This window comes from Ambystoma mexicanum, chromosome 2q (assembly GCF_040938575.1).
Source record: "Ambystoma mexicanum isolate Mex_15411 chromosome 2q, UKY_AmexF1_1, whole genome shotgun sequence".
Lineage (NCBI taxonomy): Eukaryota > Metazoa > Chordata > Amphibia > Caudata > Ambystomatidae > Ambystoma > Ambystoma mexicanum.
The window spans coordinates 1,012,328,676-1,012,355,112 of record NC_090924.1 but is presented as its reverse complement, the minus strand read 5'-3'; the positions used below and the strand labels follow the sequence as shown (position 1 = coordinate 1,012,355,112).

Here is a 26,437-nt window from a genome sequence, read left to right as displayed (position 1 = left end):
AAGCAATGACTAGTAGCGCAATGATGGTATCAATTGGGGTTTCAAAGGTACCTAGCAATACAAGAGATAGGGAAATACAAATTGACCACGCCATCACCCACATGAGCCCCGTCCCCTATGGAGACAGAGTGGATTGCTTGTATCACACCACCATTGTCCCACCCCCTTACCCTGAAAATTATGAAGAAGTATGGGTAGATCTAGCAGGCGACGGAGAGAAGCTTTTATATGACATGTACTCCTGAGGAATATGCATGATCAGGGGAAAGTTCACGGTCCATGTGCACGGCCTGGATAACACAAAAGCTGACCCTACCATAATGAGGCAGCAGTGAGAAAGGAGAATGAGCGCATGCGTGGTAGGGGGAGTTCATTAGTGTAGAAGTAACGAAAGGGGGGGAACATTTGCAAGGAAGCAAACCCATCCCACCCACCTAGGCACTTTATGGTCAGGCAAGTCCCATTACAAGATCTAGAGGGCAGAGGGGGCTGTCGCGACCCTCGCCCCAAAACCCCCTCTAGCAAACCCATTGGCCAGGTGGTGTCAGGACTCGGGCCTCTAGAGCCTGGCATCCTCTTCAAAAGCCCTCATGATGCCAGGCTCATACACCATGAACAACAATGTGCTTGGGAACTACTTTATTGTATTGTCAGCCAACATGGAGCCATCCACATAGCTTGGATCCTAAGAATCAAGCTATGCGGTCTAGTGTTTTGGGTGTGGCAGGCCTGGAACTACTTTCCCTGGTACTACTTTACCTGGGCTATATAAACCACACCCTGACTGCAGAACATGCTTCGTGTTAATTTGCAGCTTGCAACGTGACGCTCACCGTGTCCAGCTATTCCCTCGAACCTTGGAGAAGCAGAACCTGCAAGGAGACAAAAGGAACATCATTAGCAGCAGCATCTTACCTGCAGTCTTCATCTTTAAACACTTGCAGCTACTGAGAACAGCTTCCTCGAATCTGCATGCCTCCCGGACCGAACGACCTGAAAGAGGAAGATGGAGGCAACTTTAAAGAAAGCTGTAGAGACATTTACAAATTACAAACTGCTCAAAATGCTTACCTGCCTGGTCGCCTCTAGGCTGGCACCACTCCGGACTTTCCACTTGCGCTGAAGAACACTGCGACCTACAAGGAAGGAAAACGCAGGTTAGCAAAGGCAAGACTTCGCAGCGCTGCGCATAGTGCTTACTTACGGCATCATAGTGCTCTTAATGCGCCATTAATTTACCAGCGGGGCTCAACCAAGCCAGTTCGCCGCGCTGAAGCTCTGAATACCTAAGGGAGAAAAAAGAGACATTTTAAACAAAGAAAGGCATGCAGGATAGCAACAAAACTAAGGAACAGCAATAAGACCTACCTGAACAATATCAAACGGGCCGGCGTCAGTGAAGTAACTGGACTGCACTCGCCCATGAAAGACAACGCGCCCCTGCAAAAAAAGGCAGGACGGAGAGCACACCTAATTCTACCACAAGGCAGAACCTTCCCCGCAGACCACATCAGGGCAAAGCTGAGAAGCATACCAGCGAGTAACCCAGCTGGGTGGTGTCCCTGTGGATACCAGGTGAGCGTAACAGAACACAAAGCCTACCATAACAAATCCACCTGGGTGCCATGGAGACATCAGAAATGGACCAATTGGCCCAATTACTAGGAGAGCTTCGTGCTGAAGTTCATTCTGCCCGACAAGAGACTAATGCCCTCCGGAGAGACCTAATAGTGACCAAAGAACGCACTGAAGAGATTAGCAGGTAATACTTGCATTCACAGGCAGGACAGACGCCTCTACCTTGAAGCAATCCAACGATGCAAAACCCTGCCATACCACCCACTCCGGTACAGATCACGTTACCTGGAACAGTGACCCTGGCACCACCAGAAAGGTTCTCAGTCGACCAACGGAAGTATGCGGCATTCATCAATCAGTGCTGCCTTCATTTTCTTTGTAGGCTTGGAGCATTTCCAAACGACCAAGCTCGGGTAGCTTTTGTCTTATACCCGAGTGGTAGTGCAGCAGATTGGTCGGTGCCGTTGGTAACCCATGACAATCCTCTATTACATGACTTTGGGGGGTTCCAGAGAGAAATGGAAACACTTTTTGCTCGCCATACCCAGGAACAAGCAGTAGACAATGAACTCTTGTCCCTCCGACAGGGGAATCAGGACTTGTTAACATACATTGCTACCTTCAACAGACTGGTTGCCGAAGCTAGGTGGCCAGAAAATAAAAAAACCACGTCATTCCATCGAGGCTTACGAGGCAAATTAAAGGACATCTTAGCCCAGGTGGTTGATCCACCCAGAGACTGTGCAGAATTCATAAATCTGGTCATGCAGCTAGACCACCGGTTGCAGGACCGAATGGCAGACCGGTCTAAGACGAACCCTCGGACCGTGTCCACCAAGGGAAAAAACAACCCCTGTACCTGAAAAGGCTGTAGAACCCATGCAGATTGGAGGGATACGGCCTCTATTAACAAAACAAGAGCGGGACAAAAGAAGACAACAACAGCTTTGTTTATATTTTGGGAAACCAGGACATTTCCTGAAGGACTGTCCAGTAAAACCCCCAAGAAGAACAGTCGGGCCCACAGAAAAGGATGAAGCTAAGGAATTGGGAAACTACCAAGCTCGACTAACGTAGAGGTCAGTTAGTTGAGTGAGAACAAAGAGTTGCTGACCTCGCACTTTGCAATACCAGTGATCTTAATAAACACCAACAGTCGTAAAGAATGCATGCCGTTGAAGCATACATCGATAGCGGAGCAGTTGGAAATTACATTGATCAAGAACTGGCAGCATAGATGGGGCTTCCTTTGTGTTCTAAGCCAACTATGGACAAGGTAACCACCATGGATGGGACAGAAATCGCTTCCGGACCAGAAACCCAGTGCACAGCCAGGGTAACCTTGCTGTGCCAGGACGGACATCGAGAGTCCATTTCATTCGATCTCATCAATGCACCTCAGTTCAGGCTAATACTAGGGATGCTATGGTTGGTTGCTCACAACTCTTTGATAGACTGGGGGGCACAAAAATTAACCTTCCCCGGTGACTGCTCCCCTGCCTGCTATTACCAAGCGGAGAAACCCAACGTCTGTATCCCCATGATTTCCGGAGCGACAGTATCAACCCTGGGAGCAACTAATACCTTGCCAAGTGAATACCGCCGTAATTTCCAGGATGTTTTCCGAAAGGACCAAGCCAATACTTTGCTGCCGCAGAGGCCCTATGACTGTCATATCGACCTTGTTGCTGGTGCACAAATCCCTTATGGCAGGATCTACGCTCTCACAGAACCTGAAAACCTTCATTTGAAATCCTATTTAGACCAGTACCTTGCAAACGGATGTATCTGTCCTCCGAAGTACCCCGCAGCCAGTCCTTTGATCTTCGTACCGAAAAAGGAAGGAGACTTGAGAACCTGTATTGACTACCACGCATTGAACCAGATCACTGTGAAGAACCGCTACCCCATGCCACTTATCCCTGAGATGCTAGACCGAGTTAAAGATGCCCAGATTTATACCAAATTGGACCTTCGAGGATTGTACCACCTGGTCTGAGTCAGAAAAGGAGATGAATGGAAAACCGCCTTCCGTACTAAGTAAGGCTTGCTTGAATATCAAGTCATGCCCTTTGGGTTATGCAACGGTCCTGCAGCATTCCAATATTTCATGAATGGCGTCTTAAGGGAGTTAATTGATGTGTGCGCCTTAGTGTACATAGACGACATCTTCGTATACTCCGCCTCAAAACAAGATCATGTCAGGCACGTTTGTTCAGTCCTCACTCAACATTGCTTGTTTGCAAAGCTTGAAAAATGCTTTTTTCACGTCACCGAAGTAGAATTTCTTGGTTTTATCCTTGCTCCAGGAGGCATCAGCATGGACGTGCACAAGGTAGATGCCATTCTGAAATGGCCTTCACCGACGTCTCTGAAAGGGGTACAAAGCATGCTGGGCTTTGTGAATTCTACCGCTGGTTCATCAGACTTCTCTCAGGTTGTGCACCCAATCACAGTACTATTACGAAAAATCAATAAAAAGTTCTCTTGGACCGAAGAAGCAGAAAAAGCCTTTCAGGAACTGAAACAAAGGTTTACCTCTGCTCCAATCCTGCGACATATTCGTCCAGACCTCCCTTATGTCGTTGAAACTGATGCGTCCAGTCTTGCAATGGGGGCTGTCCTTTCACAGAGAGACCCGGAAACCGGCCAGCTACATCCTGTGGCCTTCTGGTCGACAAAGTTCTCACCTCCAGAGATTAATTATGCCATCACAGACAAGGAACTCCTGGCTATCAAATCAGCCTTTAAAGCTTGGAGGCACTACCTTCTGGGGGCCAGACACACCAGTACAGTCATCACAGACCACCGAAACCTGCAATATCTCAAAACAGCCAAGGCCCAGTCCTCGCACCAATTGCGTTGGGCCCTTTTCTTCACCGAATATGATTATGTAATCACATTTGGACCAGGAGTCAGAAACGGAAAGGCGGATGCCTTATCTCGCAAGGGCATAGATGAAATAGTATATACAACTCCAGACCCAGTACCTATTATACCTGAAGACAAACGCTTGGGTATCACGACAGCCTTCACACAAGCAGAACTACGAAAAGAAATCCAACGGACAATGAATCCTGATGCCTACCTCGCATGGCAAACTCAAGGAGAACAATATGCCATCAAGGACCACCTACCCTTTTTTAGGGATCGCCTATATGTACCCAAGAAGGAATTACAACAGTATATTATTTCAAACTATCACGATTCACTGATCAAAGGGCATCCTGGGATCGCCGAAACGCTAGCTAAGGTGAAAGAGAGCTTTTAGGGGCCTACCTGGCGTAAGGGCATCTTTCAGTATATTCAGTCCTGCGGTGTCTGCGCACAAAATAAATCACAGAAACAAAAACCATCTGGTCTCCTACAACCATTGGACATTCCTCCAGTTCCATGGCACACTGTTTCCCTTCACTTCATCACTGATCAATCTCCAAGCCAAGGGTTCAACACCATTCTTGTAGTTGTGGACTTATTCTCGAAGATGGCCCATTTTATTCCTCTCAAAGGCTTCCCAGACGCAGCCACTTTAGCAAGTGTGTTCCTGGAGGGCGTGGTTACGCTACATGGCTTCCCTTCCGTTCTGGTCTCTGATCGAGGCAGCCAGTTTGTTTCAAACTTCTGGAAAAAATGCTGTGCAATGGCGCAGATCGACATTCAGCTATCTACCAGTCACCATCCCCAAACGGACGGCCAAACCGAGAGAACCAATCAAACACTCAAGCAATATTTACAGTGCATGCTGCACCACGAACAAAGTAATTGGAAAGACCTACTATGGATAGCTGAATATGCATATAACAATTCTTTGCATTCAAGCACGGGACAAACACTCTTCTATACCCTTCATGGCACACATCACGTACCTCTGAACTAGACCTTCCAGCCAGCTTGGAAATGCCAGCGGTAAAGACTCTACACACAACCACTACTCAGGCTTTCAAAAGGGCAAAGGAACACCTTATTCATGCCAAAGAAAAAAAAAGAGATTCGCCGACCAACACCGGAAAAAGGCCCCTGATTATCAAGTAGGAGACAAAGCTTGGTTAGCCGCTAAATTCATACCCATCATGGGAACCCGGACCTTTCATCCCAGATTCTTGGGACCCTATACCGTTAAGGCAATTATCAACCCAGCAGCCGTGAAACTGGATATGCCACCTAATCTACACATCCACCCGGTATTCCATGTGTCCCTCCTGAAACCAATGCAACCCGGCACACGGCTCACCACCTAAGCCCATACTTGTTGACGAAGAACCAGAATTCGAAGTCAAAGATATCTTGGACTCTAAATACTCTAGGACCAAGCTATATTATCTTGTCGATTGGAAAGGATTTGGATCACAAGATAGATCCTGGGAGCCCAGTGAAAATATCCATGCACCACGTCTAATCAGGAAATTCCATCGGAACTTCCCAACCAAACTTGGGCCAGACAGAAGGAACACCATGGGAGGGGCCTTATGGGGGAGTGCTGTCATGACCCTCGCCCAAAACCCCCTCTGGCAAACCCATTGGCCCGGTGGAGTCAGGACTCGGGCCTCTAGAGCCTGCCATCCTCTTCAAAAGCCCTCATGGGGCCAGTCCCGGCGCCTATGGCGCCAGGCTCATACTCCATGAACAACAATGTGCTTGGGAACTACTTTATTGTATTGTCAGCCAACATGGAGGCATACACATAGCTTGGTTCCTAAGAACCAAGCTATGCGGTCTAGTGTTTTGGGTGTGGCAGGCCTGGCTCTACTTTGCCTGGGCTATATAAACCACACCCTGACTTCAGAACATGCTTCGTGTTACTTTGCAGCTTGCATCGTGACGCTCACCGTTTTCTTTGCCATGTCGGAGGTGTAAGGTCCATCTCCTGATCCCACTCCCACCGCTGTCTCAACCTATCTTCGGGTCCCCTTCTCGTGTCCACCAGGGAACTGGTTGCAGTGTCTAGGATCTTGTCAAAGGGTGCAAGTTCCCTCTGGATTTTCCCTGTCCAGACCTCCCTCATCAACACTCCCTTCAGGTAGGTACGAGAAGACTGAGAGCAGGCCCATACCGAGTACCTCTGCCAGCTCCTGGATTGTGATGAACCTACCGTCCCTCCACAATTGACCGACACTTTCGAGACCCGCCTCGTACCAGCCCTGAAACCTCTCCGGATTTGGAACGGCATCCCTGATGTGACGTTGTGCCTCCTTTTAAACGTCTGCTTGTACCTTTTTTCATCAGAATGTTACATGGCAGCAGAGTTCTTTGATGATGCACCTATTGTCGTGAAAATTAAAAAGTTATCCTTGCAAGAGATTCTTGGGCCTTTTTGCCTGGCGTATTTCTTCTTGTGTTAGCGTTTAGGGCGTGCCTTCAGATTCCCTATCGGTGCAACGTTTAATATTTTCAAGCCGTCCTCCAGAGTTTTGGTAAGGTGGTGTCTTCTCGCTTTCCTCCTCACTCCTTCAGAATTCCGTACTGCTATGGGACTGTATCACAGATGAGGAATCGTGTGAGGATGTTCTTCCCATCATTGACCTCCTACCCCTTTTGGCTGTTGGCTTGTACTCCTCATTTGTTCTGCGGTCCCTCAGTGATTGAGTGCTAGAGAAAAAGGTGTGAACTAAGGTCCTGGAGTAAGTGGACCCAATGTCCCATCCAGCATGGTACGCGCAACTGGGCCGAGTGGAGTTGACGCAATGTGGCACTGTACCTCCTGGTGGGGTGCACATTTCTCAAGGCTGCCGGTGCTAGCAGTAGAATATTAAAGATGAGGATTCTATGGGATGGCATTACTGAGATGGATGTCATGTGTTCTTTGGTACATCCCTTTTTGAACATTTGCTACTTAAGACTCTTGTTAACTGTACTTCACATCACATCATGAGTTTGGTCAAAGACTGTAGTATGAAACTGGTTGCACCGTTTAGGTTGGCTTCTCCGAACCCCTCATCAGAGCAGGTCCACAAACCACTGGGTGAAAATTACCAAAATATCACAGGAAATAAATGAAAAACTTTGAGGACTTAGAAAGTGGTCAAAAAGTGGACTGTACCTTTAGACACAGTAACCTATTTGATTATGTTCCTGTTGAATGTGGTTGGTGTGTTATCCTTCTTAATTTTTTTAAACATAAAATGAGTCCATTAGTATAGTGATGATGCCGTATTTTAGCATGCATTTTAGCAGTGGATTGAATATTATAATCCCTGGGGATTGGGGTCTCTTACATTAATATTGTACAATGGATCTATGATTCCACCTTGTCTTCAAGGTGAGTGTCCTTTTTCTTTAGACTAATCTAATAACATTTGTTAACACTATCATGTTTCAGGAAACATTCGGAACTGTCAGAATTAAATGTGAAGGTGATGGATGCGCTTTCATTGTACACAAAGCTGATGAATGAAGACCCAGCCTATTCAATGTATTCGAAAGTTCCAAACCAACAGTATTACATGCAGTCAGCTGGTGTTGCCGCTCAGGTATGTTTAATAGTGGCTAAAGAAGATTAGTGCAGTGTCTGTGGAACAATTTAGCCTTTGTTTTTTTATTGCTTAAAGATTGATATCTTGAGGATCTGCTAATATTTTTATTGACATTGATTTACCTTAATAAAATGGCACTTTTCCTGTCGTTTTTCACCTGCAGCTAGTGAGCATCACCTCCAATTCACGCTTTTCTTTGCAGCAGTGCCAACTGTCCCTATTGCTTCTGAATCGATCAACTTTACCCAGTCCTACTTTTAGACAACCATACCTTGCCTGCTTGACTCGTTCTTTTACTTTTAACATTATGAGTGTGGGAGTTTGTTAGGTAAGATTTTCATTTAAGTGATAAATCTTCCTGACCTGTGTCAACCCCAGGACTTTTTGCTGGACTTGGTGATTATTTTTCCCTTATGCCTAGGTGATGTAAGTGATTTCAATCCAGCACTCCAACTAAGTCAATGCGTATTATGGGATGCCCAATGGAAACCTTTATTCATATATTTTTATGTCAAAAGTTCTTTTAATTCTGGATGATGTACCCTTCTATAACGCCCGTCTCTTTGAATCCCCCCGGTCTCACTGAACCAAGAAGAAGGTTGTTTTGCAAAGTTAAAAGATTTATTTGAAGAATTGAACAATATATATATCATATATATATATATATATATATATATATATATATATATATATATAATCTGAATAGCACACTTATGAAAATTTATGCAATGATCAGCAATGGGTAATATTACAATATTAACCTCTTTAATCAATTAGGAGTAGGAATAGGAAGAATAATGTAGCAGAGAATAACTTTGTATGGTTCAAGAAAATGCAATTATAGGAAAGAATGCAACACAGAAATAAAACTTGATATGTGATCAATGTGATCACTCCCCCCCCCTGTTATTACTCACTCCCCCCAATATGCAATATGAAGAGATGAAATGAGGGCACACAGGTATCGGGAATAACAATCAACAATTGCAGTTTCAATCCCGATTCCCCCCCAGCAAGCTTAGAGAGAACAGTAATGATTTTAAAACAGGTCAATTGCTTTTAAATGGGGTTTGAATTGAATGCGAAATGCTAAAAATTATTTTAATTCGCTGAATGGGATTTGGATCTAGTGAGAGTGGCTTTGGATTGGTTCAGCTCAACACTAGCAATGATGGTAGAATGGTTAGCAGATGGCAAACGAAATTCAAAAGTTGAAATCAAGAAATAGCTATTTTATATGGAGTGGAATTGAGCCAAATGCAAATTTGCGGCAACTTTTCTGCATGCGAGAAACGCGATTACGGAAGAACTATATGGAATTGGAATGTTTTTTGTTTGTTTGAAATCTGAGGATGTTGGCTTCAAAATTACATTTAAATTTCGTTTCTAGGACGTACCGTTCAAAAGTTAGAGGTTTTAGTGAAGGTCGATTTTTCTCAAGAGTCAAAATGAAAGATGCGCTTTACAGATTAGGAACCAAGATGGACTTATACTAAGGGGCTATGAAAGTGCAAGATACCCAACCGGACAGCCACCAGAACAGGGTGCCTTCCGCTCTAACTTCTATCCGCCAGGACACTTGACTTTCTTCAGAAAAACAACAGCGCACAGATGATTATCGCTACAATTATCACAGACTGTATAATGAGAAGTATTCAGGATGGACACAGGTTTCTATAATGCAGTTCTGGATAGGTTGAATGGATTGAATAGGATTACTTTAAACTAAGAGATGACTACGGACAGTTCTATACTAAATACTCACTACTATGGCTTTGGAATGGGCCCGTCAAAGATCTGGTCAAGGGCTTGGCTGGGATTCGCTCGCCACCGGACAGGTCTCAGGCGCTGGGTTCTGCTCTCAGCAAGGCACTCTGGTCTGCACGGCCTCTTGGACTGGATCTGACGGGTTCTGGGTTACAGCTCTGCTGGACTGATCTGGATATTGGGTTCTAGCAAGGGTTCTTGGCCAGAGCAGCAAAACAGCTCAGCCAGGCTGTTGAATGGTTTAGGCCCCGTGGAAGTTTAGGGGTTATACCAGGTTGCTAGATTTTAAAGGCCTGCTGAAAAGGGTTCAGCTTTTTTGGTTAGGTCTCTGCTTCAGGGTTCTGGAGTCTGGTTCTGGAGTCTGGATCTAGGTTCTGGAGTCTGGATCTTCCTGCAGGGTGCTTCGCCAGTGGATCAGTTGATGAGTGAATGTGTGTGTTTTGCCTGTCCTCAGCAGTCCCTAATTATCCATTTTCCAAAGTGGGTGGGGAGGCTGATTGTCTATGCCCAACCCTCTAAGGATCTGATAGGTCAAAGAATTCCCCCTCTCCTGATTTGAGAAAGGAACAGTGTGTCATGATGTGTCAGGGCTTAGGGAGAAAACCTCCCCTTTGTGTCTGTACAGTATCTTATTTTTCATAAAAACATATTTACAATATGCACAACTTGTTCATAATGCATATTTACGTGATAGATTGACTAAGGTACGTTTCTGTCAAAGTCTCATGTTCCTACGAGTTTTGGTTCACAAATGACATTTTTTCGCGCTTTTGGTTGGCTACACATTTTCGGATCTGGACAATTTTTTACACCTACATGCACATATCATTTGGGCATACTTCTGTAAATGTTCATCTTCATAGCATAATCACGATAGCTACAATGTTAAAATGTTTGTGGTTCAGTCTCAGAACATCGCACAGATTCCAGATTAGTTTTAAACTGTGAGCACATTTTTCATTTTAATAATCTCTAAATTTCATATTTTTGTCAGTTTGGCACACTATTTTATAAGTCTTTTCCCAAAACATACAGTTAATTTAGTTTCAAATCCACATTTTTAGTCTGGCCCGCCTTCAAGGCTCGGCTGAGTCAGAGAGTCGCAGGTCTTCTTCACAGTCGAATTAGCATTTTCATTCAGTTCAAGGGAATCCTTTGTCTATACTCAGAGCAACATGCCAGAGTGCCCCTCCCAGTTCCTTTCACACCAGCCTGCCAGTTTCTTAGCAGAGAGCAGGGGGAAGATTCCTTTGTTTGGGAGAAGGTGTGGAATGTCTTTGAAGCTCAGTGTGGCTAACTTTAACTTTTAAACACAATGTCTGAAATTGTCTTGCCCTAAAATATAAATTACATTTTTAACAAATACATCAACCAATTTCTTAATTCAAGCCTTTTTAAAATATAGTTTTGAATTGTATCCACCTCTTAGGCTTCTGATAGCAAGTCTTTCTTTGGCATAGTTTGAGTTCAATGTACAACTTTACACATGACAGGTTTTAAAAATCGCCAGCTTCTGACAGAGGTGAGTAACGGTATTGCACCCATTTTCAACATAATTTTCCAAGCAAGCATCTTCAATGTAGATTTTCTTCTGATAAATGTACTTCTGTGGACATTGTATTTATGTGGATTCTTGAAGTAGAATGATTAACACCCAACAAGGAGGTTTTGTGTGGTTTGTGAGCCATGATTTTTGCAAATTTGACAACCAAGAAAAACTGATTTTCACACCGCTCTGTTTCTTTTGCAATCAGCCTTGCTCTGTGGGCAGCCAAATGATGGGTTTTGGCAGTGGTCTCCTGTGTTACCACTGAGATAGACAAAAGTGGATGGTGGCCTATTTTTCAGATTTTTACTGCGCACTTTTGGGTGATTTTTGGTGAGCAGCATGCTTTCCGGTGGCCATTCTGATGTTCCTGATTCAAGCAATGCACAGTAATGTTGCAGGGCCTGGACTAGTGGGTTGAAACATCCCACAGTGAGTGGGAATCTTTTTCTCCTCTCCACTAGTTGTTTACTCTTTTTATGGATTACCTTTTTGATAGGACAGCCCCTGCCAGTTTGGATGGAAGAGATCCTTCCCTTTGTAATTTCCCTTATTCTGCAGCATGGGGTCTGGCATGGATTCACATGCTTATTGATATTCCCTGTCGTCAGGCTGTTAATCCTTGGTAAAAGAAAGTACAGTTTCAGTTTAGTTTATAAACTATCTTTCTCCTAGAAACCAATCACTGAGTTCTGGGTCATCCTAACCCAGCCAATGATTGCCCTCTCCCTAAGCCCCTCCTCTGGCAGCCATCTTCATATTTTTACCGCACGTTCAAGTGCTGGGAGTCATTGTGTTTTGCTCTTAGGGCGTTGTGATTTTTTTTCATGCTTTTTGGCTATAAAACCCTATTTTTGTTCAATCGAGCCTGTGTGCTCCATCGTTTCTCCATCCGATTAATGGGGACCCGTTTTTTGCATCTTTCGACCCTCAAAGGCGGAATCGTCCAGTGGTTCTTCTTGGAAGTTTCCAGACATCCATCAGGCCTACACCTCGGAAGAGGAGGAAGGGTCTTCCCTCTAAAAGCTCTGCACCTGCTGCGGTTTGCCAAATGTTTTCATGGACGATAAGCATTCCCCAGTGCCTTTATTGTCTTCACCCGACGCACCAGGAGGAAGATTGCAAGATCTGTTGTGGCTTTACCAAGCGGACTATGAAGGATCGACACGTCAGACTGGCAGCGTGTCTCAAAGCCAGGGCCTCTACCCCGTGTGGTCCAACAGCGCATGCCTCATCCAGAGCCAGCCAGCCAGAGCGGGCGTCTAAGTCCTTTTCCTTGGGGGCCCAAGACCAGGCTAAGCACTAACAGTCCACTTCCATCAAGGTCACTGCGCAAGCGGGTCCCGCAACAGCCAGGGCGCATTCATGATCTCCATCGGCCTCAATCTCCAGCCATCGCTCCAGTTCTTTGTCGAAGGGAAAGTCAGCTACCCCGGGAAAGCTGTGGGAGAAACCAGAGAAGGCCAAGCACTACAAGGTGCCTGACCTTCCTGTGAAGGCCCAGATGACCTAGGCTAAATCGTCCTCTATCGAGTTGGTAGTGGGCTCCCTATCGAAGGCGAAAGGGGCTGACCCGGCACAGGGTGCCCCTACGAAGGCCAGGGTGGCTCTTCCTCCCAGGGGGGAGGCTTCGGCCAAACCTGCGGAAAAGACTCCGGAGAAGAGGATGCCGACCCTTAGCCTGAAACCGACCCCTCAGGACCTGAAAAAAGGGGGTTGTGGGGTGGAAGTACTCAAGGGCATGGATATTTCTTCTTGCGATGTGGAGGACGAGGGTCCCATCCACACCATTCCGGAAGACTTTTGGGACAATGATGGGAACGTCGAGGAGGTACCCGCCAGAGGCGGTAGCAGCGACAATGACGATGTTGGCAGGGACGAGACAGGTGCTAGGAGGCGCAGAGCCCAGTGACCCTACTCCCCAGGCACCTCCCAGAGATCTGTCTCATGATAGTCCCTTGACCCTCCCCACACTGGTGTCGGAGATTCAGAAGAGGATGCCGAAAACACCACCACCACCGGCGGCGACCCCATTCACACCAAGGCCACCACCGCCGAAGAAAAGGAGGAGGCACCCTACACCTCCGCTCCAGCCGCCACTGCCCTCCCCCTGAAGGGATACGGGGCAGACACCGCGACAAGACACAGACTACGACAGCAGCATCTCTCCTCTTCCAAGGACTTCTCCCCCAAACGAAGTGGGCTCCTTCCACTCCATGATCACCCATACATCGGGAGGCGAAAAGGAAGACCATTCTGTCGGTCTCACTCCTGGAAGACGTCTGGGCTGAGGGTGTGGTGCTGCTCAAGAACCTTGCTGCAGCCCTGGCGAAGAGACCGGCTAGAAAAGGAATACCGGGTGCCAGAGTCTGCACCCAAATGTCTGCGGTCACAGCCATCGCTGAACTCTGTGGTTTAGGCGGCTGAATGGAAGAAGTCGTCCAACCAGTCGTCCTCAGCCTCCGCTCCACGGACAGCCAGGGGTAGAAGTTGAATTCCCTGGATAGAAAGGTCATCTACTCAGCGGTGACAACGGTCAAGGCGGCAACCGCTTTAATCGTCCTGGCCAGGTACGACCGGGAGTTATGGTACAATTCCACAATTCTGAATTTCCTCTCGGAGAACAAACGGGTTGAGGTGATGGAGATTCTGCAGAAAGGCGAGGTGGCGTCGGACCACACCATCACCATGGCCCTGTATATTGGGGATCCGCTAGACAGGAAATGGGGATTTCCTCCGTTGTCGTGGCTGACTGAAGGCCACCAACTTTAGACAAGAGGTTCAGACCAGAGTCCTGGACATGACGTTCGACAGAGACAATCTCTTCGGTAAGGCCGTCGATGAATCTCTACAGGCCATCAAGAACGACAAGGAGAAGGCCCGTGCCCTGGGCCCACGTCAACAGTCCTGTCCATCCTTTCGTTCCTCAGGAGGGAAGTCGGGCATATCTTTGAAAAATTTAGGCAGAGGATCGTCTCCTTACGGCCAACCCTCCCGTTCTAATCCCAGGAAGCTTACAGGGGTCGTCCCAAGGCCTTTGGAGGTGGCCGCTGTCATCGACAAGGCTCCCAGGGCGTCGTGCCAGCCTCCAAGCAGCACTCAACCGGCCCCCACCCCTGCACTCTAGTGGGAGGCCGGCTGGCGAACTTCGTCAGCATGTGGGAAAACATCTCCACCGATCGATGGGTGCTGGACGCTCTCGCCCATGGACACAGTATTGTAGTTTTAGTGAAAGTGTCAGCGAATACCACTGGTGGCCTGCCAGGAACAACACATCGCTCAGCTGCTGCTGGAGGTTCGGGCATGTTAAGAAAAGAGGCGATGGAGCTGGTTCCGAAGCGACTCCTGGGCTCTGGAGTTTACGAAAGATACTTTCTAGCAAGAAAGAAGACCGGAGGCTGGAGGCCCATTCTCGATCTACGATGACTCGACAAGTACATAAAGTTCCAGAAATTCAGGATTGTCACGTTGCAGTAAGTGCTCAGCCAACTGGAGGAGGGAGATTTTCTATCCTTGTCGGATCTAGAGGACACGTACTTCTACGTCCCCATAGATGAAAAACTTTGCAAGTTCCTGTGACTCCCTTGTCGTACAAGGGAAGCACTACCAGCTTAAGGCTCTCCCCTTTGAACTGAAGACGGCGCCCAGTCTCTTTACGAAGTGCCTGGCTCCGGTGGTGGACGATCTGCGACTACAGAGAATTCATGTGTACCCGTTCCTCGACGACTGGCTCATCTGGGCCAAGTCAAAGGACATTGCCATCGATCCCACTGAGAGGACTGCATGGCTGCTGACGGGTCTGGAGTTCTCGGTGAACTATGCAAAGACCTGCTTAACTCCATCGCAGTACGCCCTGTTCCTGGGGTCAAGGCTCAACACGGTATCCTGCCTGGCAGCTCCGTCGGAGGAAAGGATTGCAGCCATTTTGGGTAAGGTGCAATGGCTGTTAGCACTGAAGATCGTCACAGTGAGTCGCTGCTCGGCATGATGTCATGTATTTACCTGGTCCGGCTCTGCAGGTTGGGGATGCAACCGCTCCATGAATTCCTGCACTCCCATTGGATCCGGGTGTCCGGAACCTTCAAGGACAGGATTGTGCTTGGTCAAGAAACTCAGTCGAGCTATAAGGTAGTGGGGTGTACGCTCCAACATCGCTGGGGGCACGGACTTCCACAGCCCGCCGTAGCAGGAGACAATCATGACGGACGCTTCCCTGGAGGACTGGGGGGAGCCCACACCAGACGTCTCCACGCCAGAGACTGCCGGAGAAGACACTACACATCAACGTCCTGGAACTATGGGCAGTGTTATGGGCCCTCAAGTCTTTTCTTCCGTCCCTCACACGCAAATTGGTGAGGGTCTTCACGGACAATACCACAATGTTTTACATCCGGAAGCAGGGGGGCACCAGATCCCTTGCACTCTCCACAGAGGAACAGGAATTGTGGCACTGGGCCATTGCCCAGTGGACGTTTCTCATTCCTTTTCTCCTAGCGGGAGTCAAAAACAGACTCCCTCAGCAGGGAGCTGCGCTCTTGCCACGAGTGGGAGCTTCGGCAGGATCAAGTGGACAACCTTTTCCTCAGGTTGGGCAGTCCCCAGATCGATCTGTTTGTGACAGCAATGAACACCAAGTGCCGTAGGTTCACCAGTGCTAGGGAGAATTCTCAAAAATGTGCCAATTCCTCCCACCTTAGAGCCCTCCAGCTCTTTTGCTAAACTTTGGGACTTTGAACATTTCAATTCAATGTGTTTTCTGTGTGTGTTTCCTTTTGGTTATGGAGTCTAACTCTATAGGCATCATCTGTTTCATTTGTGTCACACAGCACCCTCAGTGCAGTGACACAGGGAAGCCTTTCAGACTTCCCCAAGGTTTAACTACCTTTGCTGGAATAAACTACTGTTTCCCAACGTAAGTAAAGTGAAATTGACTTTACTAGGCTTTCAAATTCCGAGACCCAGCACACCCTATCTTACAATAGAGTGCTGGAGGGGGTTACTTAGTATCCTCTGTGGCTATATACTCATGTAGCATTCAAATGTTACCCTTTTCTCTCAGAATGGCTGGTTGCAGTTTTTTTACAACTACAATGATTTTTCCCGACCACAAACTGTCCGCAGCGCCGCTAACGTTAAATCGCAGCAGCCAGGTTTTTCAAGATGGCCCCGAAGCCTCCTTTGTTAAAACAGGTCCGCGTCTTCTTTTTTCGCCATTTTTGCGGAAAGATCCTTCCAGAGTTTTTCTCTGCACGCCAAACCAGTTTTGGTCTCTTTGTTCATTCACCTTTTGGCGGGCTTCAGGGGTGAAGACTGCCTCTGGCTCCAGAGTGTGTGGGGTAGGCAGGAAGTGTGGGAGGTGCACAATGCTCCCTGAGAAGGTATTTAAATCTTGGGGAAATCTAAGAGACTTCCCTGTGTCACTGTACTAAAGGTACTGTGTGCCACAATGTTAAAGATGATGCCTATGGAGTTTGCCAAACTCCACAACCAAAAGAAACAGAGTACAAAAATCACATTAAAATACATGAGAGAGTGGGGGAAAAAGGGTCTCACTCTCTCCAGGTTAAGAAAATCAAGTCCTCAAAATCCAGCAAAGTTGCTGGGGGTCTCTAAGGTAGAGGGAATTGGCACATTGCTGAGAATTCTCCCTAATGGAGATCCTTCAGGCTCTCCAACTCCAAGATTGGCTGGTATCATTGGACCGTCAGGTTGCTTACTTTCATGTGCCAATCCATCTAAAGCACAGAAAGCGCTGAGGTTCGCGTTTGGTGGTTCTTATTATCAGTTTCGACTTCCACCATTCGGGCTGACCTCCGCCCTGAGAGTTTTCACCAAACTGATGGCGGTAGTGGAAGCAAGCCTCAAGAGAGGGGGGATTCACGTCTACCCTTACCTGGAAGTTTGGCTGTTCAGGGTACGTTCTCCCGAACAGGCTCTGGAACATCTCAGCATCACCTGCCACTCCCTACACAGGCTGGGCTTCTCCCTCAATTACAAGAAGTCCCATATGATACCATTCCAAAGACTCCAGTTCATTAGAGTGGTCTTGGACACTTCCTCAGGGTTAAGCCTCGCCCCCCAATGTGAGAGCTCAACACATTCAGCAGATAGTAGCAAAATTCCAGAGTGCCCAACGTCTTCCGGCCTTCGATTTTTTTTTTTGAGGTTGCTCAGCCTCATGGCACCCTGCATTTATCTGCTGAGAATGGATCCCTTCAATGGGCCCTCATTACTCAGTGGTCCCAATTTTCAGGGAACATGTCGGATCTTTTGCAAGTTCCGAGCAGAGTTGCTCAAGACCTGATTTGGTGGGCTTGCGAGGACAACCTTCTCAAAGGTCAGTCTTTTTGGCACCCATGGCCGGAGATAACTGTAGTGACGGATGCCTCACTCACGGGGTGGGGAAGCCCACACCAACAAACTGACAATCAGCGGTCGTTGGTCTCCATCGGAGTCCAAACTACACATCAACCTTTTAGAGCTGAGGGCAATCAGACTAGCGCTGAAGGCCTTTCCGCCCTCTGTACTGGTAAAATGTCCTGATACTGATGCACAACACAGTGGCCATGTACTACTGCAACAAGAGAGGCGGCGTAGGGTCACTACCACTGTACAGAGAGGCAATGCAGCTCTGGTTCTGGGCAATACAAGAAGGATCTCTCTATCAGCAGTTCACATAGCCGGAGAGTAAAACACAGCTGTAGATGCTCTGAGCCGGCAGAGCACAGTCTCACATGAGCAGGAACTAGCTCAGGAAGCCCTTCAAGAGATCTTCACCCTTTGGGGTACCCCTCACGTGGATCTGTTTGTCACCGAGGTCAATCAGAAGTGCGATCAGTACTGCTCAAGGGAATTTCCTCTGAGGTGCTCTATGGGACGCGTTCCTAGTGGACTGGGAATTTGTACTCCTGTACGCGTTTTCTCCAGTCCCCGTGATTCCTCACGTAATCAGGAAGTTGAGAAAGTTCAGGAAAACCATGATCCTTATTGGCCCAGATTGGGCCATCAGGATGTGATAACCGGAGCTTCTGGAGATGTCCATCTGCCCTCCAATACGTCTTCCACAAAGAGAGGATCTTCTAGCGCAAGAGGAGGGTCGGGGTCTCCATCCAGGGGTCGAAACACTCAGCCTTCACGCATGGTTTCTGAGAGGCTGAGATATCATTTCGGGACGTAATGGAGATTTTGCTTTCGGCCCAAGGCCAGCAACCAAATGCTTGAACCGGTGTCTTTGAAATAAATTCAGTAATTGGTGCAAGGATAAGGATGTGGACACTTTTCAATGCAGCACTCCTATGGTGCTTTCTTTTTTGCTGCATCTGACAATCTGGGGCTCCAGATTGGAACAATAAAAGGATATCTGGTGGCGCTTTCCATCTTTAAGCGCTCCTCTGAAGAGGTTTCTTATTTCAAAATACCGTTAATTGTCCAATTTCTGATGGGACTCACTAATGTGTACCCTCCAGTATCTGCATGTCCCTGCTTGGGATTTAAATTTCGAGTTGGAATTTCTAACATGTATACCCTTCGAGCCTTTACATTCCTGCATGTTGAGGCTATTAACACTGAAAACTGCTCTTCTTGTAGCACTAACATCTGCCTGCAGGGTTAGCGAGTTGGTGGCTCTTTCATGCAAACCTCCCTATACTACTTTTTATAAAGATAAAGTAGTCTTGAGAGTTAAACCATCTTTCTTGCCGAAAGTAGTTTCTGATTTTCATTTATCACAAAAAATAACGCTTCCAATGTTCTACCCTCCTCCTCATTTATGCAAAGGGGAAGAGCGGTTGCATAGACTAGACCCAAAAAGGGCTTTGAGTTTTTACATTGCGAGAATGGCAAAATTTCATCAGAATTACCATGTTTTTGTGGTTTATACTGGTCCTAAATTAGGACTACCACTATTTCCCAGTGGATTACACTGGCTATTGGAGAGTGTTAGACTTGCTGGGAAAGACCCACTTGAAGGGCATAGAGTTCTTTCCACGAGGCGCATGGCAACTTCTGCGGCTCTTCAGAGGGGTGTCCCGGTAGTTGACATTTGCTCAGCTGCAACTTGGGCGACAGTGCATACTTTTGTTAAGCACTACTGCTTAGACTCCTCATCATCTCAAGAAGGCCTTTTTTGCCAAGGCAGTCATCCATTCCATTTATGATGAGACTAAATAGTTCTCCCTCCTCCATATTGCCACTGCTTTGCGAGACAATCGGAGATGAGGAATACGTAGGAGGATACAATCCATTCGAAGGACAAGTTACTTACCAACTGTAACATTCTTTCGACTGGATGTTCCTCCCACGTACTCCTCATTACCCCTCCAAGGATACCCCTCCGTACAATTTACGTGAATTACACTGCGTTTTCCGGAGAGCTTGCAGTCTGGGGTACGCTGATAAGTTCCTCGAATAATGGAATGAAAAAACAGAACTGAAGCCAACGGTTGCGGCACGAGCTATACTACTGATGAAGTTGACACGCTATGGCGGCTCTCGAGGGACATTGACGCAATGACATTGTGCACGGTGCCCTCTGCCAAGAATTGTTTTTACAAAGCAGTGAACCTGGCAAAACATATATCAAAGATGAGGAAAATATTGGAGGAACATCCAGTCGAAAGAACGTTACAGTTGGTAAGTAACTTGTTCTTCTCCAGCATGGGGTCTGGCATGGATTCACATGCTCATGAATATTCCCCGTCGTCAGGCTGGGAATCCATTCATTTCTGAACTGTCTTTCTCCTAACAACCCATCTCTGAGCTCTGGGTCATACTGCCCACAGCCAATGACTGCTCCCTACCTAAGCCCCTCCTCTGGCTGCCATCTTCAGATTTTTACCTCACGTTCAAGTGTTGGGAGTCCTCGTGCTTTTCTCTTTGAGCTTTTGCTGCGTTTTTTGCTTTTTGAGAGTTAAACTCTATTTTTCTGTCAATCGAGCCTGTGTGCTCCATCGATCATCCTTCCGACTAACGGGGACCCGTTTTTCTGATTTTTCACGCCCCTCAAGGGCTGTTTTCGTCGAGTGTTCTTTGAAGCTTCCAGAAGATTCTTCAGGCCTACACCGCATGGATCATGTTGGACGAAAAGAACGACAACCCTTCCCTCTTCAAGCTGTGCTCCGTTTGTGGAATGTATACATGGAAGACCAGCATTACCAGTGCCTGTATTGCCTGCACCCGACGCAAATGGAGGAAGATTGTGCTTTTTGCCGTGGCTTCTTGAAGCACACGTTGAGGGACCGACATCAAAGGTTGAAAGCGTGGCTGCAGGCCAAGGCCTCTGCACCGGGTGGTACCCAGGGGCATGCCTCTCCCGGATCCGGACAAGCTGAGCAGGCTTCTAAGTCCTTTAAGGGTACCCAACACAAGGCCAAGCACCACATGTCTGCTTCCGTCGGGGTGGCCGCTGCTGCAGGTCCCGCTACGGTCAGGGCGCGCCCATCATCTCCCTCTATGTCAATCTTCAGTCAAAGCTCTGGTTCCTCATCCAAGAGAAAGTTGGATAGCCTGGGTAAGCTACGGGAGAACCCGGAGAAGACCAGACAGGAGATTGCCAAGCAGGGTACGGCGTCCAGCCTACCCGCGGTAGAGCAGGCCAAAGGAGACAAAGGGTCCGATCCGGCCCTTAAGGAGAAGGCCAAACAGGACAAGACCTCTGATTCGGCCTTGAAGAAGGCCAAGCAAGACAAGGGTCCCGGCCTCACTGTGAAGGCCCAGGTGCACCATGTGAAATCTTCACCCACCCTCAAGGTGGTGTTGGCGTTGCTTTCAAAGGCCGTAGAGGCTGACCCGCAGGGTGCCCCGGCGATGGAAACGGCAAGGGTGACCCTTCCTCCCAGGAGGGAGGCTTCGAATATGCCTACTGATAAGACGCCGGAGAAAAGGATGCCGGACGACCCCTCTGGACCCGAAGAAATGAGGGGCAGGGGTATTGAAGGCCTTAAGGGAACAGACCTTTCTTCGGCTGAAGAGGACGACCAGATCATACCGTCCAAGAAGGCGATGATGACTGAGGCGCCGGGGACTCGCCCCACAACGAGGGTGACGGGGATACCGTTGATGGAGGTGATGACGAGGGACCCCAGGACGACGGGAGCACAGGCCCTTCTCCCCAGAGGCCTCCTAGAGATTTTGCACTCGCTATCATCTTTGCCCTCAACTCGCTGGTGTCAGAGTTACAAAGGAGGATACCGGCAAACCCGCCATCTGCCCCTCCCACGGCGCCAGTTCCAGTCGCCTGGTTGACATCAGGGGAACCACCGACCAAGAAGAGGAGGAGACACCTGATGCCTCCATGCCACCCTTCTCCACAGTCCCTCTCCCCCCAAGAGAGACGGAATCGGACACAGCGACGTGCATGGATGGCGGGATGAGGGACCTCCCGTCGCCTTTGCCCAGAGCCTCCACTCCGGACGAGATAGGATCGTTCCACGCAATGATCTCCTGAGCATCAGTGCTTTTCCAGCTCACGCCGGAGGAAAAGATGAAGGAAGGCTTCTTATATCGGTGCTGAGAGGCGAAGAGGAAGACCATTCTCTCAGCCCCTCTACCGAACGATGTTTGGGACGAGGGGCTGGCTCTGATGAAGAATCCCTCCAAAGCCCTAGCGAAGAGACTGACTGGAGAAAAAGTACGGACTCTGCACCCAAGTGCCTGTGGTCTCAAGCGTCGACAGACACGGTGGTCACAGCGGCCTCCAGGAAGAAATCGTCGTGGCTTCTGTTTCATCCACCAGCAACCCCCCGCACCGCCAGACAGTGAGGGGACAGTGAGGGGAAGAGATTGGACTGAATGGGTAAGGTTATCTACTCTGCTGCGACCAAGACTGCCAATGCCCTCGCCATCATAGCCAGATACGACCGGGAGCTGTGGTTTAAGCTAGCTCCGCTCATGGACTTATTCCCCGATGACAAGCGGGTTGAGGCCTTGGAACTCCTTCAAGAAGGCGAGGTGGCATCGGATCATGCCATCACGGTGACCATGGACATTGCGGACGCGGGGTTCCGCCAGATGAGTAACAGCGTCTGCCTTCGATGTCGTGGCTGGCTCAGGGGAGGTCCAGACAAGGGTATTGGACATTCCCTTTGACAGGGACAACCTGTTGGGAATAGCTATGGATGAATCACTCCAGGCCATCAAAGCAGACACGGAGATGGCACGTGCCCTAGGCACTCTACAACGGCAGTCCTTTCATTCCTCAGGAGAGAGGTCTTTGAGGGGTTTCAGCGGGGGCTCCACCTTTTACAATCAGCCCCCATGCTCCTCGACCCAGGAAGCCAACAGGGGTTGCTCCAAGGCCTTTGGGGGCAGGCGTCGGGGACCACAGGGCGGCCTGTTGACCTCCAAACAGGATTGAACCGGCCAAAACGTCAGGTCCCCACCTGTGCACCCTGGTGGGATTCCGGCTGGCGAACTTAGTCAGCGTGTGGAAGACCATCTCCACTGACCGTTGGGTGCTGGACGCTCTCACCCACGGGGACACACTAAAATTCCAACGAAAGTGTTCTCGAATACCACTGGTGGCCCGGCAGGAAAACCACGTCCCTCAGCTGCTGCTGGAGGTGCGGGCCATGTTAAGGAAATGGGCGATAGAGCTAGTTCCAAAGTGGCTCTGGGGGTCTGGCATTTACTCAAGGTACCTCCTCGTTCGAAAAAGACCGGGGGCTGGAGGCCCATCCTCGACCTACGACGACTGAACAAATGCATAAAGTCCCAGAATTTCAGAATGGTCACTCTTCAACATGTGTTCGGACAACTGGAAGTCGTTGGACCTGGAGGATGCGTACTTCCACATCCCCATTCACAAAGGACACTGCATGTTTCTGTGCTTCGTCGTTCAAGGGAAGCATTACCAATTCAAGGCCCTTCCCTTCGCACTGAAGTCGGCACCCAGAGTTTTCACCAAGTGCCTGGCTCCGGTGGCGGCCCATCTACGACTGCAAGGGATCCACGTCTACCCCTACTTGGACGACTGGCTCATACGGGCCAGATCAAGAGACATCGCCGTTGACCACACGGTGAGGACCGTCCGCCTACTGACGTATCTGGGGTTCTCAGTGAATTATGCAAAGTCCTGCTTGACTCCATCGCAGGACGCTCTGTTCCTGGGATCCCGGCTCGACAGTGTCATGCTTGGCGTCACCGTTGGTGGAGAGGATAGCGGCCATCTTGAGCAAGGTGCAACGGCTGTTAGCACTGAAGATCGCCACAGGGAGGACTATCGAGTCTCTTCTCAGCATGATGTTGTCATGCATTTACCTCAAGGATTTCCAGACCCCTCGTACCAGGAGATGGTCACTTCCCTGGAAGGTTGGGGAGCCACACCGTCCGTCTTCACGCCAGAGGTCTGTGGTTACCAGAGGAGAAGACGTTACACATCAATGTCCTGGAACTACGGGTGTTATTTTGGGCCCTCTTGTTGTTTCTGCCGTCCCTCAAGGGCAAAGTGGTGAGGGTCTTCACGGACAACACCAGCACAATGTTTTACATCCGGAAACGGGGGCACCAGATCCCCAGCGCTCTACAAAGAGGCGCAGGACTTGGGGCACTAGGCTGTCGCCCAGGAAATATTGCTCATCCTGTTTCACCTGGCACGAGTAAAAACACTGTTGCAGACTCCCTCAGCAGGGAGCTACGATTTTACCACGAGTGGGAGCTTCGGCAGAATCAAGTGGTCTGCCTTTTCCTCAAATGGGGCAATCCCCAGATCGATCTGTTTGCGACGGTGACTAACACCAAGTGCCGGAGGTTCGTCAGCAGGTTCCCCCAGTTGGGGAGCATGGGGGACGCATTCTCATTCCCTTGGGATGGCCTGTTTCTGTATGCATTCCCTCCGTTGCCATTTCTTCTTGGAGTCATCAATCAATTCAGACGGTACCAGTGCAGGAGGATCCTTGTCGCAACAGTGTGGCCGAGGCAGATCTGGTACCCGGACCTACTCCGCATGCCGCCACCAGTCTAATTGCCAGTGGTCACAGATCTTCTTGCCAGGGAAGGAGGCACCATTCTTCACCACGACCCGGTGTCTCTGAACCTGAAGGCCTGGCTCCTGCCGCATTAGAGTTCGAAGGCTACGATCTTCCAGCAGACTGCAAAGAGCTTCTCGCCAGGGCGTCATCTACTTAAAAATACTACGCACACAAATGGAAGAACTTTGCAATTTGGGGCTGTTTTTGTAAGATCTTCCCTCTGCAGGTCACAGCCCTTCAAGTACTTCCGTATTTACTGTCATTGGCTAAATCGAGACTGGCTCATGCCTCCATTAAGGTACATCTGGCGGCTATCTTCGGCTACACCAAAGCTCTGGGGCGGTCTTCTCTGTGGTCGCACCGTCTAGTTAAGGAGTTTATCAAAGGACTACCGGTGAAGGCCCCGGCCCCGGCGTGGAACTCAATGTGGTGCTGAATAGGCTCATGGGGGGGCCCCTTTCGAACCTATTCAATCAGCTCTGCTCAAGTTTCTGTTGGTGAAGCCCGCTTTCCTCGTGGCCATCACCTCTGCAAGACGAGTAGGTGAGATCCAGGCCCTGTCATGCAAGTGGCTTTATTGATGTTAGGGAGAATTCTCAGAAATGTAATAATTCTGCTCTTCCTTAAAGACCCCAGCAACTTTGGATTTGAACTGTGTGTTTCTTTGCTAAGTCTGGAGTCAAACTCCATAGGCATCATCTTTACATTTGTGTCAAACAGTACCTTCAGTGCAGTGGCACAGCGAAGTCTTTTAGATTTCTCAAAGGTTTAAATACCTTCTCTTGGATAAACTACTGTTTCCAATAGCGGTGAAGAGAAATTGACTTTTCTTGGACTTTTAACTTTCTAGAACCAGCACACACTATATTACAATAGGGTGGTGGAGGGGTTACTTAGTATCCCCTTTGTCTAGCTTCTCGTGTAACATTTTATGTTACCCTTTCCTCGATGAATGGCTGGTGGCAGTGGTGTACCTTTAACTACCGCAGTGTGATTTTACCGCATGCTGCGTTCACAGCTGCAGTAAAGCACCCAAGGGTGCCATTTTCGTCAAAATTGCCCCAGTCTTCTTTTTTCGCCATTTCTTTGTGGAAAGGTACCTCTTGAGATGTACTCTGCGCGCCAAACCAGGTTTGGTCCCTTTGTTCATTTTGTCTTTGGAATTCACGAGTGAAGCCTGCCTCTGGCTCCAGGGTGTCTGGCGCGGAAAGGAAGCAAGGGAGGTGCCCGAAACTCCCTGTGCTTACTCTCCTAGGAGACAGGAATGCACTCCTAGGTGATTGGCTGGCTGGCTGTCCGGCAAGGACAGCCTCCCTACTGGGTGACTGACAGCTAGGCTGGAATGAATGGGAGAAACCTGCATAAAAGGCGAGGCTTTTTGGCTTGGATGGCAGATTCGACCACTGGATGAAGAAATCTGGAGAAGAACTTGGAAGAGACCCCTGCTGCAACTCCTGGACCGTTGGTTTGCCAGGTGAAGCCCTGCTGCTATGCTGAAGCTCTGAATTTGCCTCGACTAGAGAAGCCCTGCGAGGACGACTTCTCCCTTGAGTTGGTGGGACAAATCAACTCCAAAGTAAGCCACCTAGACATCCTCTCGAAGCTGGTTGTATTTCCACTGTAGTTGCTGCTGGAACCGGAGATCCGAGGAAAGGAACACCAGTTTGTGTGCGATGCTTTTAAGTTGGCCAAGAGCTCCAGGAAGATCCTCCGGACTCCCAGGAAGCAGGACTAACCGAGCCTGAGCCACCTCAACAGAGTGCTGGACCCAAGATGCAAAGAAAGCCCATCTCAACAGCCAAGAGTCTGCGGTGGTGCTATTTGCTGAGATGCAAGCAGCTGAAACCCCATAAGTGCCACTGAATAGAAGTTGATCCTTTTCTGTCGCCGACTGTCCCATTGCAGTCCAGACGTCCCGCCTTGCCTAAGTGCAACAGTGATATATTACTGTCCCCAGTGTCCTAGCTATTGAAGTCACCTGAGGGTGTAGGAAGTGTGTGTGCTATCCCAAATGGGTACTTACTGATTGAGTGAAACTAAGAGTGTGTATTTTGGAGTGTATTTGTGCGTTTATATTATATTGCCTCCTTCTGAAGAAGACTTACTCAAAC

The 26,437-nt window shown here is 48.7% G+C and overlaps 1 protein-coding gene across 6 annotated transcripts in view; it reads left to right on the top strand.

The window, feature by feature from the left end:
- The window catches only part of STAM (signal transducing adaptor molecule), an 876,495-nt gene that overhangs the window by 801,993 nt on the left and 48,065 nt on the right, over positions 1-26,437 (top strand). For all 6 annotated transcript variants that reach the window (XM_069648340.1, XM_069648344.1, XM_069648342.1 and 3 more), the window contains one exon: positions 7,895-8,045. In XM_069648340.1, the coding sequence (XP_069504441.1) occupies positions 7,895-8,045 (151 nt within the window). The remainder of the gene's footprint in view (positions 1-7,894; positions 8,046-26,437) is intronic.